This window comes from Meriones unguiculatus, chromosome 8 (assembly GCF_030254825.1).
Source record: "Meriones unguiculatus strain TT.TT164.6M chromosome 8, Bangor_MerUng_6.1, whole genome shotgun sequence".
Lineage (NCBI taxonomy): Eukaryota > Metazoa > Chordata > Mammalia > Rodentia > Muridae > Meriones > Meriones unguiculatus.
The window spans coordinates 73,524,029-73,539,432 of NC_083356.1; the positions used below are offsets into that span (position 1 = coordinate 73,524,029).

Consider the following 15,404-nt stretch of genomic DNA (forward strand, 5'->3'; position numbering starts at 1 on the left):
AATTGAAGCAGGATTTCTCTGTAGCTAATGGCTATCCTGGAACTCAATTTGTAGACCAGGCTGGCATTGAACTCAGAGATCTGTCTGCCTCTGCCCCCAAAGTGCTGGAATTAAAGACATGTCCCACCACAGCAGGCCAGAAATTATTTATTTATTTATTTATTTATTTATTTATTTATTTATTTTATAGTCAGAGCTAGTCTCTACATAGTCCTGACAGTCCTGGAACTCACTATATAGATCAGGCCAACCTTGAACTCACAGAGATCCACCTGTCTCCCAAGTGTTGAAATTAAAGGCATGTGACATCACGCTCAGAAAAAAAAAAAAATCTTAAAAAAACAAAAATTCAGCAAGCGGGGTGTGATGACGCACACCTGTAATTCTTGTGCGTGAGAGGCAGAAGCAGGAAGATTGTCCCAGCCGCCCTGGGTTACCTGGCATACCTTGTCTTAAAAAGTAAATCAAACAGAAATCCACCAGCAGAAACAAAAAGATGGCTAAAGTGTTGCAAACACCAAGTCAGTCACTCAGAATGAGGATCATAGTCCACCAGGAGACAGTTGAAAGGGCTTCATGGGTACGCCAGGTCTTCCAGCAGACAGACGTGGGAGCCTGAGAAGGAATGCTGTGCCTTGACCATGGTCAAGCCAAAGGTCACAGCCAAAGGTCATCCTGGACTACATCTCTGTGACACCAGGCACTGCTGGAGAAGGTGGAGTGTGGTGGCCACTGTCTCCCACACTGGGGAGAAGGGTCTATAATGGAAACTCTGAGGCTGGGTTTGGGAGGAGGGCAGATCTGGGAGAGACAAATATGAGGCCAAGGGAGGGGTCAGAGGTGAGCAGAACCTATCTTAGTACATTGGGTTAGTGTTGGGCTCCAGCTTCTGTCATCCACTGCTTTTTTCATGTCCCTTGTGTAGCCCAGGACCCTTGTTCCCAGCCCATGCAGTGAGGGGACAGGTTCTGGCCCCAGTGTCTGGGCATAGTATCTATTTCACTCAGTGCAGGGCCACTTTTTTGGTGGCCATCGTCATCTCTGGTTGCATAGGCCTGTGTCATGGTGGGGATGGAGACCCTAGGATCGGTCGCATGTTGGATATCGACAAGTCACACTGCCTTGGGATAGAGTTAGGGACTCACTGTACTGACACTGCCTCTCTCCCCAGGTCACCTGCCCCTACGTTGGCTGTGGAGAGTCTTTCGCTGACCATAGCAGCACTCATGCACAGGTGGGTCTGGTGGCGAGGAAACCCAGGGCAGAGCCCTCACCAGCAGCCTCCTGGCTCTAGCTACCTGCCCTAGGCCTTGGCAATTGGGCCTAGAAAGCAGAGCAGTTAGAGGCACAGCACAATTGCTAAAAGGAAAGCAGACCCAGACCCCACGCTAGCCCTGTCCGGTGGAAGGCTGCACTGGCAGAGGATGAGCTAACCTCTGCTGGGGACGGAAGGAAGGGTTTGCAAGGTCAGGACACTTGCTTCGCCACAGTGTCTTTCACCTTATTTTGGATCTTACCCTCCAGGTGAAAAAGCACAACCTGACTGTGAACCTGACCACATTCCGGGTGTGGTGCTACGCCTGTGAGCAGGAAGTCTTTCTGGAACAGCGCCTGGCAGTCCACCTGCCCAGCGCCTCGGCCAAGCTCTCAGAGCAGGTATATAGCTGGAGCTCAGGCTGGTTGTGGGCAGCAGTGTCCAGGTGGGGCAGTGTGTCCTGGGGAGTCTAGAGGAAGTATGTAGCAAGGAGCTCTCGTCAGCAAGCTGAGTGTGTCAGGGTGTCCCAGTTGTGTCAGGGCCCAGGTAGGGCTGTGGGGACACAGATGAGCAGGAGCGGGCAGGATTGGGCAGGGCTCAGCAAGGCCGCAGGAATCTCTGGCAGTTTCACATGTAACGTATATCCTGAGGTATCTTAGCGAACCCATGGGAGAGAACGGTCTCCCCAGCAGCAGGGCACTGGCACTCCTCAGGATGGCAGGCTCAGCCTTGCCCTGGCTGGCACTTGGTAGGGGGCAAGAAGCCCATCTGTCAGGCGAGGCTAGTAACCCCGGAAGGCCAGGCTGTGGGCGGTGCGGGCTATAGGTATGTGGGTTTGGCTGTGCAGGTGGGGGTGTGCAGGTGGCTCTGTTGTCTTCTTGCTGACACAACTTGTCATAGCTACTTGTGAAGAGCATGTATTGTATACAGTGTGACTGGGAGATATTTGTAAAGTTTTTATTTTATTTTTAAAAAGAGGGATGAAAAGATTGTGTTTCTATTCTGTGTGTGCACGTGTGTTTGTGCACATAAGTTCAGGGGCCGGAGGAGGCAAGAGGAAGTTATCAGATCCCCTGGAGTTGGGGTAGGCTGTTGTGAGCCTCCTGACATGGGTCCTTTGCAAGAGCTGTGTGCTCTTCTAACCACTGAGATGTCTCTCCAGCTCTGAAGTTTTTCAGGCTATAACACTTATAATGTCCATTTTCATTGTGTGTCAGGCGGTAAAAATGTACAGATTTGTGTCCAGTGGTTAGCAGCAGCTCTCTCGGGAAACTGGAATTACTTGGTTTTTCTTTGTTTCTCTCCTGCCACTAAAGTCTTGTAAAGGAAGCAGCAGCTCTTGCAAATTAAACACAGGTCTGGGAGTTCCCAGAACGAGGTTCCCGGGCTCCCTTCTTGCTTGGTGTTCCTCGCCTTATTGGGCTCAGTCTGGGCTAGCTAGAGGCTGCGGGGATGCACAGGCTTCCGAAGTGGGAGGTGAGTGCATCCAGGCCCCTGTTCACCCTGGTTTCCTTACTCTGAGCCTTTAACACAGGACTCCCCTCCCTCCCACCCTCTGAAAGCCGTCCCTATCGCTGTGGCTGATGAAGGAGAGTCTGAGTCTGAGGATGATGACCTGAAGCCTCGAGGTAATGTCCAAAGACAGAGGAACTGTTGGGCCAGGCTGGGCGTGGAAAGCACCAAGGTCTCGTGTCTGCTGGCTCTGACTGCTGTGACACAGTGGGCAGGGTGGCCGATGCACAACATGCTCTCCCTGGAGAGGTGGTGGACCCAATTGCAGCTGCAGGGTGTGTTGGGCGCAGGCCCTGTGGGCGTGGCCTCCGCTTCTGTGTTGTCTGGAGACTGAGCTGGGCAGAGTAGCTAAGGGGCTCATTTCTTTGGCACAGACAGCCCTCTGTAGGTGTTGTGAGCAGCAGCCTAGCTGGGAGATCTCTGGGTGGAACACTCCCATTGTGCTCTAGTAGAGCGCTCAGTGGAGAGACTTGTGAGGGCCTCCTGGCCAGGATGCTCAGCCTTTCTCCCTCATGTCGTTTTTAGGCCTCACAGGCATGAAGAACCTGGGGAACTCCTGTTACATGAATGCTGCCCTCCAGGCCTTGTCCAATTGGTAGGTCATTCTCTCCTGAGGGAAGGGCAGAACCCTAGAAAGAGCAGCAGCTCCAGCCTGTGCAGGGCATATTGGCCGTAGACAGTCGATGAGATATACCCTAAGACCATTACAAAACCACGCATGCCTGGTGACTGCTGTCTCGTGTCCTCAGATGGCCAGAGAGGAGGAGGCATGATAGGCAGGGTGTAGCTCCCTGGTGGAGGGCTTGCACGGCATGTGCAAGGCCCTGGGTTTCTCCTCAGCACCATGAGTATGTGGCCTATGTGCAGGAGAGTGAATTCATTGTAGCCCAATCATGTGGGGAGGGTAGGCCAGCATTTACTAAGGTAAGGGGTGCAGAACCAAGCTGCTAGAAAGGGAGGTTGCCAGGGGCGGTGCAAGCCTTTTTAGTAGGGGCCTCTATACAGTTGTGATTAGGAGTGTGTTCATTGTTACATACACACACTTGACACAACAATGATAAAGCAAACCCAGCAGCCCCCCCCATCCCTATGTGTAGTTATATGTTGACAGCTCATAACACGAAGGAGGGAAAAAAGAAACAGATATTAATACCTAGAAAAGTCCGGAAGGACAGCCTCCAAAGGTCCACAGTGGTTGTTCTCATGACAACATGGTTGGTTGATGTGCGGCTGTGTGTGTGTGTGTGTGTGTGTGTGTGTGTGTGTTGTTTCTTGTAGTGCAATAACTTCTAGCAACATGCAGAAAGGGGAGTTGAGGAGCTACCCTCCGGCCTGACAAGTCCTGCAGTGTGGGCACTGTGGGGAGCAGGACCCTGTTCATTCACAGGGTCCCAGCCTCAGGACCTGTGGCAGAAGCTCCTGCTTGACTCTGGAGAGACGGGATTTGTTCCCTGTAGCTGAGTAGGCCTTCTTGTCTCTCGGTTCTAGAAGTCCATTCTGTCAGTTTCCTCCTGGGCCCTTTGTTTTCTGTATTCAGCCATATGCTCACGAGGTCTTTTCCTCCGTGCACACATCCAGTGTAGCTCTGTGCGCTATGTTCCTCCATACGAACACTGTTGAAACTGGCCTGGGGCCTGTCCCAGCACCCTGTCGTGCTTACTGGCTCTGTCTCTCAGAGACTCACATGCTGAGATGATAGGGGTTAGGACGTTAGCATGGTTTGGGGGATTTTGATCTAGGTGGGGTCCTTCCTGTCACCTGTAGAGAGTTCTGGGTGTGGTGGTCTCATCTTACATGGGCATTTCAGCCTTTTGTTGCTCACTTTATTCCGAGAGAGAAAGAGAGAGAGAGAGAGAGAGAGAGAGAGAGAGAGAGAGAGAGAGGAGAGAGAGATTCGGTTTATTTGAGTGTGTATGTGTGGGCATGGGTGGAGTCAGGGGCAACCTTAAGAGCTGGCTGTCTCCTTCTATCAAAGTCAGGTCATCAGGTCAGTGACAGGGACCTTTACTCACTGAGCCATCTGGCTCCTCCTAAATAACACTGTTTCTTCCATTTCTTTTCTTTCCTGGCTCTCCACCCACAACCCAGCCCCCCACTCACCCAGTTCTTCCTGGAGTGCGGTGGCCTGGTGCGCACAGACAAGAAACCAGCCTTGTGCAAAAGTTACCAGAAGTTGATCTCTGAGGTCTGGCACAAGAAACGGTGAGTGGCTGAGTCTGACCTTGGCTAGGTGTTCGGCACAGGACTGCCCATCCTCTCTTGATAAAGCACATCCTGCGGGTTCTTTCGTGGCACACACATGTTCACAGCCCACACTCACGGTGACCAGCACTGCATGTCCAGTTTCATCTAGTTCTGCTTGATGAGTGCGGAGAGAGAGGTGCAGAGCTTGAGGCATCCATCTTGTTCCCAGCCACAGAGCTTTGTTCCCAGACAGTGGAGCTAGGGGTCTGAGCTGACGTCAAGCCTGGATGGCAGCTGCTTTGACAGATATCTATGCTGAGGCCTAGAGATCATCTTGCCAGTGTCGGGTCTCAGTTGAGGCTCTCGCTGGGGGTCCGGTAGTTGCACATCAGTGTTGAGTGCCCTTCAGGCCAGGGCTATAGCGGAGTGAAGTGAATTTAAAGATGAGAAGTATGGTTGTGTCTTCTCTGGGCAAGGGAAGGTGAGAGACAGATGTTCATAGACCCTCAGTTGCCTCTCTCTGTTTCTCCTTCACACCCTGATCCAACCTAGACCTTGCTTGTCCTGATCCTCTGGGCTTTCTTAGCCTTTCCTTACAGGCTCCTGTCTGCCTGCTTTCTTAGCTCCTAATTCACGAGGCAGCAGATGCAAAGGTTCGCAGTATTCCTGCCCTGTTCCTTTTTTCCCAAACTGTAATAGCATGGTCCTCAAGCTTCCAAAAGCAAGCAAATGAAAAGAACAAATGTAAAAATAAAGAAAAGTGAAGTTGGGATTGCTTGAACATGAACCCACTGGCACGTGCTAGGTCTAGAAGTAGAGTAAGACCCTGATAAAGTGCTGTTCCGTGGGTCAGAGCTGCTGTTGGGGTCCTGGGGTGCACCAGCCTGCTCTTCTAGGGACACCGCTAGGGTCCTAATGGGTAGCACTCTCATGTGGGGCCACATGGGTGATAGTAAATGAAATCATTGCACTTTTGTGAAGTTTTAGGTTTTTCAGCAATCTACACATACTGTTCATGATGAGGAAAGCTATATACACATTTTACAGTGAAATTAAGTAACTATGCTACCCGCTTGGGAATTCTGCTAGCTGAGGCAGCAGCCAACATTGGTGTCTTGGTTCTGGACATGGACCCCGTGGGCTTGTCTCCTGGCCAGTGGGGCCAATGGAAGTGGTGGGAACAGCTCCTATGGTGTCTGATCTGCCTTGCCCCCTCTTGCTCCTCCAAATGGTGTAGCTCAAGGTTGGCCACCTGGGCTAGCAGGTTTGGTTTCCCCACAGGCCAAGCTATGTGGTCCCCACCAGCCTGTCCCACGGGATCAAGTTGGTCAACCCAATGTTCAGGGGCTATGCCCAGCAGGTAAGCTGTCTGCGTCGCTGCTGGACACCAGCCAGAGCAGGCCTCGCAGCAGGCAGAAAGGCCAGGCATCTGCCGTCTCCCAGTAACCTGCTGGCCTTTAGTACTGCTTTACAGCCAGGGAAACCGCGTCACCCATGCCACACAGTCATAAGCAGTGGAGAGAGCCCCAGGCACCTACCTGCAGCATGCCTGCCCCTCAGCTCTGGGCTCACAGCAGCCCCCTTGGATTTATTTTTTCTTATTAACTTTTATTATTTACTTATTTAGAGAGAGAGGGAGAGAGAGAGAGAATGTACACATGTGAAGGACAGAGGCTGAGGTTGGATGTACTCATTTAATCATTCCCCACCTTGTTTTTTTGAGATGGGATCACTTGACAAGCTGAGCACAAAGTAGGCTAGACTTACCGACCAGGAAAACCCCAGGACCCTCTGCTCTCTGCCTCCCCTGCTCTGGGATTATAGATGTGCAGCACTATGCCCTGCTTTTTATGGGGGTATGGGGTCAGGCTTGTGCCCTCAGGTTTACACTGTAAGCACTTTACACACAGAACCAACCAACCTTCCTTCCTTCTTCCCTTCCTTCCTTCCTTCCTTCCTGCCCTCCTTCCTTCCTTCCTTCCTTCCTTCTTTCCTTCCTTCCTTCCTTCCTTCCTTCCTTCCTTCCTTCCTTCCTTCCTTTTTAGTTTTGGTTTTTCAAGACAGGGTTTCTCTGTGTGGCCCTGTCTGTCCTAGAATTCATTCTTTAAACCAGGCTGGCCTTGAACTCATAGAGATGTGTCTGCCTCTGCCTCCCAAGTGCTGGGATTTAAAGATGTGTGCCATCACTGCCAGAGGTGTTTTTGTTTGTTTGTTTGTTTGTTTTTTGGCCTTTTGAGACAGGGTTTCTCTGTGTAGCCATGGCTATCCTGTAACTCATTCTGTAGACCAGCTTAGCCTCAAACTCAGATCCACCTGCTTCTGCTGCCAGGTGCCAGGACCAAAGGTGTGTGGCACCATACCTGGCCCCCCCCCCTTTTTTTTGGACAGGGTCATACTATGTAAATCTGGTAAATCTGGTTTGCCTGGTTGTCTAGTCCGGGCTGGTCTTAAACTCACAGAGACTCACCTGCCTCTACCTCCTGACTGCTGAGTGCTGGAATCAAAGCTCAAAGGTATACTCTACCATGCCTGGCAAGAAAAGAACACTTTTGAGACCCACCATAGCATCCTGTTTAGAAAACACAAGCCAGGTGTGATAGCACACATCTTTGGTCCCAGCACTCAGGGAGACAGGGGTCTCTGGAGTCTGAGGCCAGCCCGGTCTGCACAGTGAGTTCCAGGGAAGGCAAGGAAGAAAGGAAATTGTGAAAACAAAGGTGTGCTGTATGAGCTTCTCCACCCTTGCACAGCCCCCAGGCCTGCTGTGTGACAAGGACTCCCACTAACCCTGTAGTCAGAGCTGACCTGTTGGGTCACCTTTTCTACTGCCTGTATCTCCCTCAGATGCAGTGCTGGGCACTGGAGGTGGCTTCACACTCTTGTCTGCCACCTAGTCCAGGCTAGGGCCCCTGAGAAAGTCCACGCTGACTCTGTACCTCCTGTTCTGGGAGGTGGTGACCCAGTGACCTGGCTTCATTGTCTACCACAAAGGGGCACATTGCTCCCTATGTGACAGGTGAGCGAGGTTCACAGATGCTGTCCATCCAGGTCATACAGCACACAGGCAGCGGTGGAGGAAGGGACAGCTGAGCCCCTCCCTTACCATAAAGGTTTTAGTTTTTAATGTGGATTCTGGTTTTGGAGCTCAGGTCTTTGTTCTTGTCGAGTCAAGCACTGTATTGAGGGAGGTAGTTGAGACTTGTTTCCATTTATACTCATGCCCTTCTAACCAACAGAGGCCAGTTGTGGGTCCCACTGACCTCTCCTAAGGACTTCCATCCAAGGTGGAATGTCAGTTGGCTCCGGCTGACTATGAGCCCACTTCCCTCAAGTGGTTCAGGAGTAGCTTGGGGGTCATCAGGATGCAGCTGGACGTGGAGCCCATGTCTTCCAATGCCCTCAGCCCTTGAGGTCAGCTGCCGTCACCACCTCAGTAGAGTGGCTCTGCTGGCAGGCCACCTCCCAGCTCCCTAGATTGAGTACTGGGTTATCAAAATGACAGCACTCTCCAGGGGAAGCAGCTTGATCTGTGTCCTGCCCATGTGAGTCAAGAGAGTGGGGCTCTGCTTCCAGGGTCCCTTCTCCTGCCACTGTTGTACACAGCGCGGGGGCATGTGGGCAGGCAGGAAGATGCTGCAGAGAGATCAGCTTGGCTGCTTGGCCTGTTGGGTGGCACTGTTCAGTGCATTGCTCTTGACAGGTCTGGCTCTCAGTGTCCTACACCTTCACCCTTCCTGGGCCCCTGCCACCCTACTGACCCCTGCTCAGGGCGCAAGGAGACTTGAGTGGCTGGATGTGGCCGCTCATCTCTCTTCCCACACTGTGCAGAAGCAGTTGAAGTTGGTTCTGTGCTTTCCACCCGCTTCCCTTTCTCTTTGTATGCTGTGTGACCTGGGAGGAGTCCTGTGGTCTCTCTGAGCCTTGGTTGGAAGGGGTTAGCACAGAACTGCGGAGGAGGCTGTGTGGGGCTACACGGCTTGTCTGCATGGTGCCTGCCGGAACCTTGTAGGCAGAAGCGGCAGTGCCCATGGTGGCTCCTCTATCCCTGGAAAGCCCCGTGACACGGTCCTGGTTGTAGGATACCCAGGAGTTTCTACGCTGCCTGATGGACCAGCTTCATGAGGAGCTCAAGGAGCCCATGGTAGCCAGTATGGCAGCACTCACAGATGCTCGGGACTCAGATTCCAGTGACACAGACGAGAGGCGTGATGGCGACCGGAGCCCATCAGAAGACGAGTTTCTGTCCTGTGACTCAAGCAGTGACAGGGGTGAGGGTGATGGGCAGGGGCGTGGTGGAGGCAGCTCGAAGGCTGAGATGGAGCTGCTGATCTCAGATGAGGCGGGCCGAGCCATCTCTGAGAAGGAGCGGATGAAGGACCGCAAGTTCTCCTGGGGCCAGCAGCGCACCAACTCAGAGCAGGTGGATGAGGACGCCGATGTGGACACGGCCATGGCCTCCCTTGATGACCAACCCAGTGAGGCCCAGCCACCAACACCAAGGTCCACCAGCCCTAGCCGGACTCCAGGTATCAGTCAACCAGACCACTGGTTGGGCCACTGGGAAGTCACAGCCTGTGAGCCCTGTGTCTGTTGCCGGCCTTGCGTTAACATACAGCTTTGAGGTAGCAGAACCCCTGAACCCTCCTCACAGGCTGGGAATAGCCTCAGTGCCAGGTTCCCTGGGCTGTCAGAGCCGCAGCCCTGCCTAATCTTGAGCCTCAGTTGGAAACAGACTAAATAACTCCATCCCAGTGTGTTTGGTGGGGTTGGGGATGGACATAGAGGAAGATGGGGAGTCGGGCATTATCCCTGGGAGGAGATGCTGGATCTTCTTGCTCTGGGACCAGAGCTGTCATGGAGGGCACTGGCTTGGCCGCCCTGGCCCAGTGCTTCCCCTTGCTGTCCTCAGAACCAGACAATGAAGCCCACATACGCAGCTCCTCTCGCCCCTGCAGTCCAGTCCACCACCACGAGGGCCACACCAAGCTGTCCAGCAGCCCTCCTCGTGCAAGCCCCGTGAGGATGGGGCCATCGTACGTGCTCAAGAAAGGTTCGGGGGCAGTGATGAGCTCAGCTGGGGCTGGCACGGTGGCTAGTTTGGGGCACTTGCAACCTTGGACCAGGCTGTGTGCTGCTCACTTGAGCCTCTAAACACTTGTAACAGCCTTGGGATGTGAGAGGGAGCCCCATTTCATAAACAATGGTGCTAAGGTACCAAGGGGTGAGGTGTAGAACCAGTCACGTGATCCACAGCGAGGGCTCCAGAGTGTGGCTGAGGAAGCCTCTGTCTGTGCCAGTGCCTGCCAGGCAGGGGAGGCTGGCCTAGTCCTGTGCTGTGTTCCCAGCCCAGGTGCCGAGCACTGGTGGCCGGAGGCGGAAGGAGCAGAGCTACCGCAGTGTCATCTCAGACGTCTTCAATGGCTCTGTCCTCAGCCTGGTGCAGTGTCTCACCTGTGACCGGGTGGGTGCCCAGGGAGGCTTCTGTACATTACCACCTGGGGTAGGGTGGACTCTGGGCACTCTTTACCGCAAGAGTAGGCTGTCTGCTTCCTCTGCTGGGGCAGCGGACACTGGTGGAAGTGGGCAGCAGGCCCCTCTTTACCCCCTAGGTATCAACCACAGTGGAAACATTCCAGGACCTGTCATTGCCCATCCCTGGCAAGGAGGACCTAGCTAAACTCCATTCTGCCATCTACCAGAATGTACCAGCCAAGCCGGGTGCCTGCGGGGACAGCTACTCCACCCAGGGCTGGCTGGCCTTCATTGTGGAGTACATCCGACGGTATGCCCATCCTCCTGCCGGCTGGAACGTCTGCTCTGGCCTGGCTTTCCTGGGTCCACCAGCAATGCAGAGACAAACATTCAGGGGCCGTGGAGATTCCATGGATCAGGGGAGCTGGAGGCCAGAAGATGCAGAGGAGTTTGCTGGGTTGAGGGTCTTGGTCACTTTGAGATATTCTGGACTAGGTGCTTCTTGGAAGTAGAGGGCAACCCAGAGAGTGACCAAGCAGCAGGTAGAAGTGAGGCAGCTGGGAAAGGACACAGAAGTGCCCCCCACCCCCACCCTGCCACCTTTATAATAAAATGTCCATCCCCAGGCTGTGTCAGGCTGCCAGTCAGGACCAAACTGACCTCAGCCGCACCCCCTGTATCCAGGCCCTACAGCACCGGTCACTCCTTTCCTATCTAGGTTCGTGGTATCCTGTACCCCCAGCTGGTTTTGGGGGCCTGTCGTCACTCTGGAAGACTGCCTGGCTGCTTTCTTTGCCGCTGATGAGCTGAAGGGTGAGTGGCCTGGCTGCCAAAGTGGGAGCTTCAGGGAGAGGGGTTGTGTAGAGTCTCTTGTGGCTGGGTCTCAGCTTGCATCCCCGGGCTAATGAACCCAGGGCCACTTGGCTTTACAAACTGACAAGACCCACGGCTAGCCTACAGGGGGCACACACCGGTGACCCCAGCACTCCCGAGGTGGAGGCAGGAGGTCAGGGCTTTTGGCTCAGCCTGGGCTATATACTGAGGCCGGGGCTATGAGACCGTTCCAGACAAATGACAGCTAGATGACCGCCTGCTGTCTACCAGGACAGGCTTGGACACCCGGCCTCCCAAACTGTTGCCTGTGACTCTTGGCTGTTGACCTGTTGTTATTTGTACCCGTTGGGTGGGCAGAAGGGATTGTTCACGTTAGCTTTGTGCTTCCTTGATAATTATTTGGTTAGCTTTTGCTCTTGTTTTGAGACAGGGTCTCATGCAGCCCTTTCTGGCCTCGTTCATTGTGTAGCCTGGACTGGCCTTTAACTACTGATCCTCTAGGCTCCACTTCCTCTGGCTGCAACTGTGTACCATGTGTACCACTGTGACCAGCCTTTGCGCTGAAGTGTAATTTTTGATATTTGTCTAGCTACTCAGTGTGTGTACACAGCGTTATCCTACTGTGGGGTTAGAGAACAGCTTGGAGCTGATATGTCCTTCCAGCATGTGGGCCTCAGGTTTTCAGGCTTGGTGGCAAGCATCTTTACCTGCTGGCCTCATGGTTTTTTTCATCTTATTATCTATTTATTTATTGCTTTTTTCTCCAATTGTAAAACACAAATATACCAATTTTTATTAGTTCAGTAGTTTTGCATATATTAACATCACTATGCAGCTACCACCATCTCCATTCCCAGAATGTTTTCATCTTGCAAAAACAAAGCTATATCCATTAAACAGCTCCAGTTTTCCCCTTCTCCAGTCCCTGAGAGCCACCATTCTATTTTGTTGTGCCCACCACACACACACACACACACACACACACACACACACACCCTGTGTGACGCTGGAGATCGTGTCTGCTAGGCTAGTGTCCTACCACTGGGCCACACTCCAGCCCTTGTGCTCTCTGAGCGAGTAAGACTGACTGCCCCACTTCTTTACGAGCATGGTGCCCTTAGAGTTCAGTGAGTGGAAACATGGCTCAGAATTCTCTTCCATGTTTCTCTGTCCAATGGCTAGACCACACCCACTGTGGCTCCCTCATTAGCTGCTGTGAGGGCCACTGCTTTGGACATCTGAACACTGAGGGTGCTCCTCCTCCTGTGTATGCTCAGAAGTAGTCTTGCTAGATTTTTTTTTGTGTGTGTGTGTGTGTGTGTGTGTGTGTGTGTGATGCTCTTTACACCCCATCTCTGGAAGAGTTCCATATGGATACAGGTTTCTTTCCCAGTTCATTGCTGTTTTTTCTGAATAGTTGCGAACTCACTGGGCATGAGGCAATGCCACTGTGGTTTTCATATGCATCCCCTAATGATTAGTGAGGCTGAGCACCTTAGAAATATTTTCATGAGGGCAAGAGCGAAGGCTCAGAGGTTAAGAGCATTGGCTCCTCTTCCAAAGGTTCTGAGTTCAGTTCCCAGCAATCACATGGTGGCTCACAACCATCTATAGTGAGATCTGGTGCCCTCTTCTGGTGCCCAGGTACAGGTGCAGGCAGGATGCAGTATAAATACTAAACAAATCTTTGCAAGAGCCAGGCCTTGTGGCACACGCTCTTAATCCCAGCATTCAGGAGGCAAGACAGAAGCAGGAGGATCTCTGTGAGTTTGAGGCCAGCCTTGTCTACAAAGTGAGTTCCAGGACAGCCAGGACTCTTGTTACATAGAGAAACTCTGTGTCGAAAGATCAAAAGGGAAAAAAATTTTGTTGGGAGGGAGGCTGGTGAGAGGCCCAGCAGTTAGGGCAGTGGCGGTGCAGCTCCCAGCACCCGCGTGGCAGCTCACAACCAACTGTGACCCCCGTTCCAGGGGATCCGGCGCCCTCTTCTGATCTGCCCAGGCACATACATAGTGGAATGCCTGACACAGAAAAGAAAAGACAGTCATCTAAAGACAAACCTATTGTTAGTGGGATGGGGTGGCTCAGTGGGCAGCGTGTTGGCTGAGCTCCAGTCCCCAGCAGCCAGGGGAAAGCCAGGTCTGATGGTGCGTGTCTGTAACTGCAGTGCTCGGGTGGCAGGGGGAGGAGCGGTCCCGGGCTTGACTGGCCAGTCTAGAGACACCCTGTCTCAAAAGATAAGGTGGAGAGTAACAGGAAGATGACCTCTAGCCTCTGCACGCGCACACACAGGGGAGTGCTCCGGCGTGCACCCGCAACTCACACAGCCATGTTATTTGCTGTCTTCTGTGGAGATAGCTCTTCTAGTCTTTTGTCTGCTTTGATATCCACTCATTTTGTTGTTGAGTTTTAGGCATTCCTTATATTAATCCATGTCAGGTGCAGAATTTGAAGGCGGTTGGAGTATGGCTCCGTTGTTGGGTGCTTGCCTGGCTGCACCAGGCCCTGGGCTCAGGCACAAAACTGAGTACATGATAGTACACACCGGTGGTCGAGCAGTTAGGTGGAAGCAGTTAGGAGCTCAAGCTTGAACCGGGCTGCACGGGGCAGGGATGCATGAGACCCTGTTTCATGAGCACAGTGAGGGGACTTGTGTGTTCTTCCCGTTTGTGCATTTTTTATATTTAGTTTTATTTATATTTAGTTAGATTTGGTTTTATTATGCGTGCGTGTATGCAGGTTCTGAAGAGGCCAGAGGTTTTGTGAGGTGTTTTGTGTTGAGTGTTTTATTTGAATATGTGTCGTGCACCATATGTGTGCAGTGCCTGAAGAGTTTAGAAGAAGACATAAAATCCCTGGAGCTGGACTTACAGATGATTGTGAGCTGCTGTGTGGATGCTGGGAATCGAACCCGGGTCCTCTAGAAGAGCAGTCAGTGCTCTCAACTGCGGAGCCTTCTCTCCAGCCCTAGCAGTTGCTTTTCATTTCATTAGTTGTGCCATTGATTCACAGAAGCTTAAAATTTGTATTATTATGAGACAGGGCCTCATGATGTATGTAGTCCAGGCTAACCTCAAAGTTGCTATGTAGCTGAGGATGATTTTGAACTTCTGAATTTCCTCCACCTCGTTAGTGTTGGAAATATGGGTGCATGCCACTACACCTGAAATTTCATAGTCTTAGCACCTGCGTTTACTTAGATCCTTTTTTTAAAGTTCTAAAGTATTTTGTTGCTGTGTGTGTTCACAAGCCGGATTGCGCCTGTAGGCCAGAGGCTAACTTGAGGGAGTTGGCTGTCTGCTTCCACCACGTAAGCCCTTGGATGAACTCGGGTCACCCAGCTTAGCCAGCGATCTCACTGGCCCCAGGTCCTCTTTGCAAGCAGTGTGAGCCCATCGCCTGCCTGCCTTCAGTGTTGGGGTCCCTCCACTCTTCCTCCTGCCTACATGGGCGTGCTGGGGCTTCGAGGGTCAGACGTTCCTTTGTTGCTATTTTCTCCTTCTATCTCCGGAATCCTGTCACTTCTTTCTGCCAGTTTTCTTTCCCCTTGGACGTAATTCATATTTGCCCTTTCTGTCCCCATTGTCTATCGCTGCTGACCTCTGGCCTTTTGTCCCCCTGTGCTAGGTGACAACATGTACAGCTGTGAGCGGTGTAAAAAGTAAGTTGTGCTCTGGGGACCTGTCCCCAGCTTCCTGTGCCCCGAGTCCTCTCGCTTGCACTTTTCCCCGGGTTCCTCAGAGGCTGTGCTGACCTCCAGGGGGACTGGGGCTTGGAGCGGACTGACCGAGGCTCTCATGTCCTCTGTAGGCTTCGGAATGGCGTGAAGTACTGTAAAGTCCTGTGTCTGCCTGAGGTGAGTGTGGGTGGGCCGCTTTGGCCTGGTTTGGCTGGTTGTGGCTAGGGGTGTGTGAGTGGCCTGTGTGGCCCCGCAGAGACTGTCCCTGTCCCTGCACACACGCAGAAAGGCCAGGAAACTTGCCCAGGTGCTTTGGGTGAGTGCTGACAGAGGGTCCTATGGTAACAGGTATTCTCTGAACTTGAGTTCACCCTTCTCTTGGAGGCCCCTGGCTGAGGTCCCATGTGAGCAGCATAGCTGTGGTCGGCATAGCAGTCTTCTGTAGTTGGAGCAGAGACAAGGCCCAGG

At 52.7% G+C, this 15,404-nt stretch overlaps 1 protein-coding gene across 3 annotated transcripts in view; it reads left to right on the plus strand.

Moving 5' to 3' along the window:
• Positions 1–15,404, plus strand: part of Usp20 (ubiquitin specific peptidase 20) — a 33,041-nt gene that overhangs the window by 11,700 nt on the left and 5,937 nt on the right. For all 3 annotated transcript variants that reach the window (XM_021651898.2, XM_021651976.2, XM_021652065.2), the window contains exons 5-17: positions 1,172–1,234; positions 1,525–1,656; positions 2,790–2,883; positions 3,293–3,362; positions 4,856–4,969; positions 6,233–6,311; positions 9,030–9,477; positions 9,861–10,001; positions 10,297–10,412; positions 10,561–10,733; positions 11,142–11,236; positions 14,885–14,918; positions 15,068–15,113. In XM_021651898.2, coding sequence (XP_021507573.1) covers positions 1,172–1,234; positions 1,525–1,656; positions 2,790–2,883; positions 3,293–3,362; positions 4,856–4,969; positions 6,233–6,311; positions 9,030–9,477; positions 9,861–10,001; positions 10,297–10,412; positions 10,561–10,733; positions 11,142–11,236; positions 14,885–14,918; positions 15,068–15,113 — 1,605 coding nt within the window. The remainder of the gene's footprint in view (positions 1–1,171; positions 1,235–1,524; positions 1,657–2,789; positions 2,884–3,292; positions 3,363–4,855; positions 4,970–6,232; positions 6,312–9,029; positions 9,478–9,860; positions 10,002–10,296; positions 10,413–10,560; positions 10,734–11,141; positions 11,237–14,884; positions 14,919–15,067; positions 15,114–15,404) is intronic.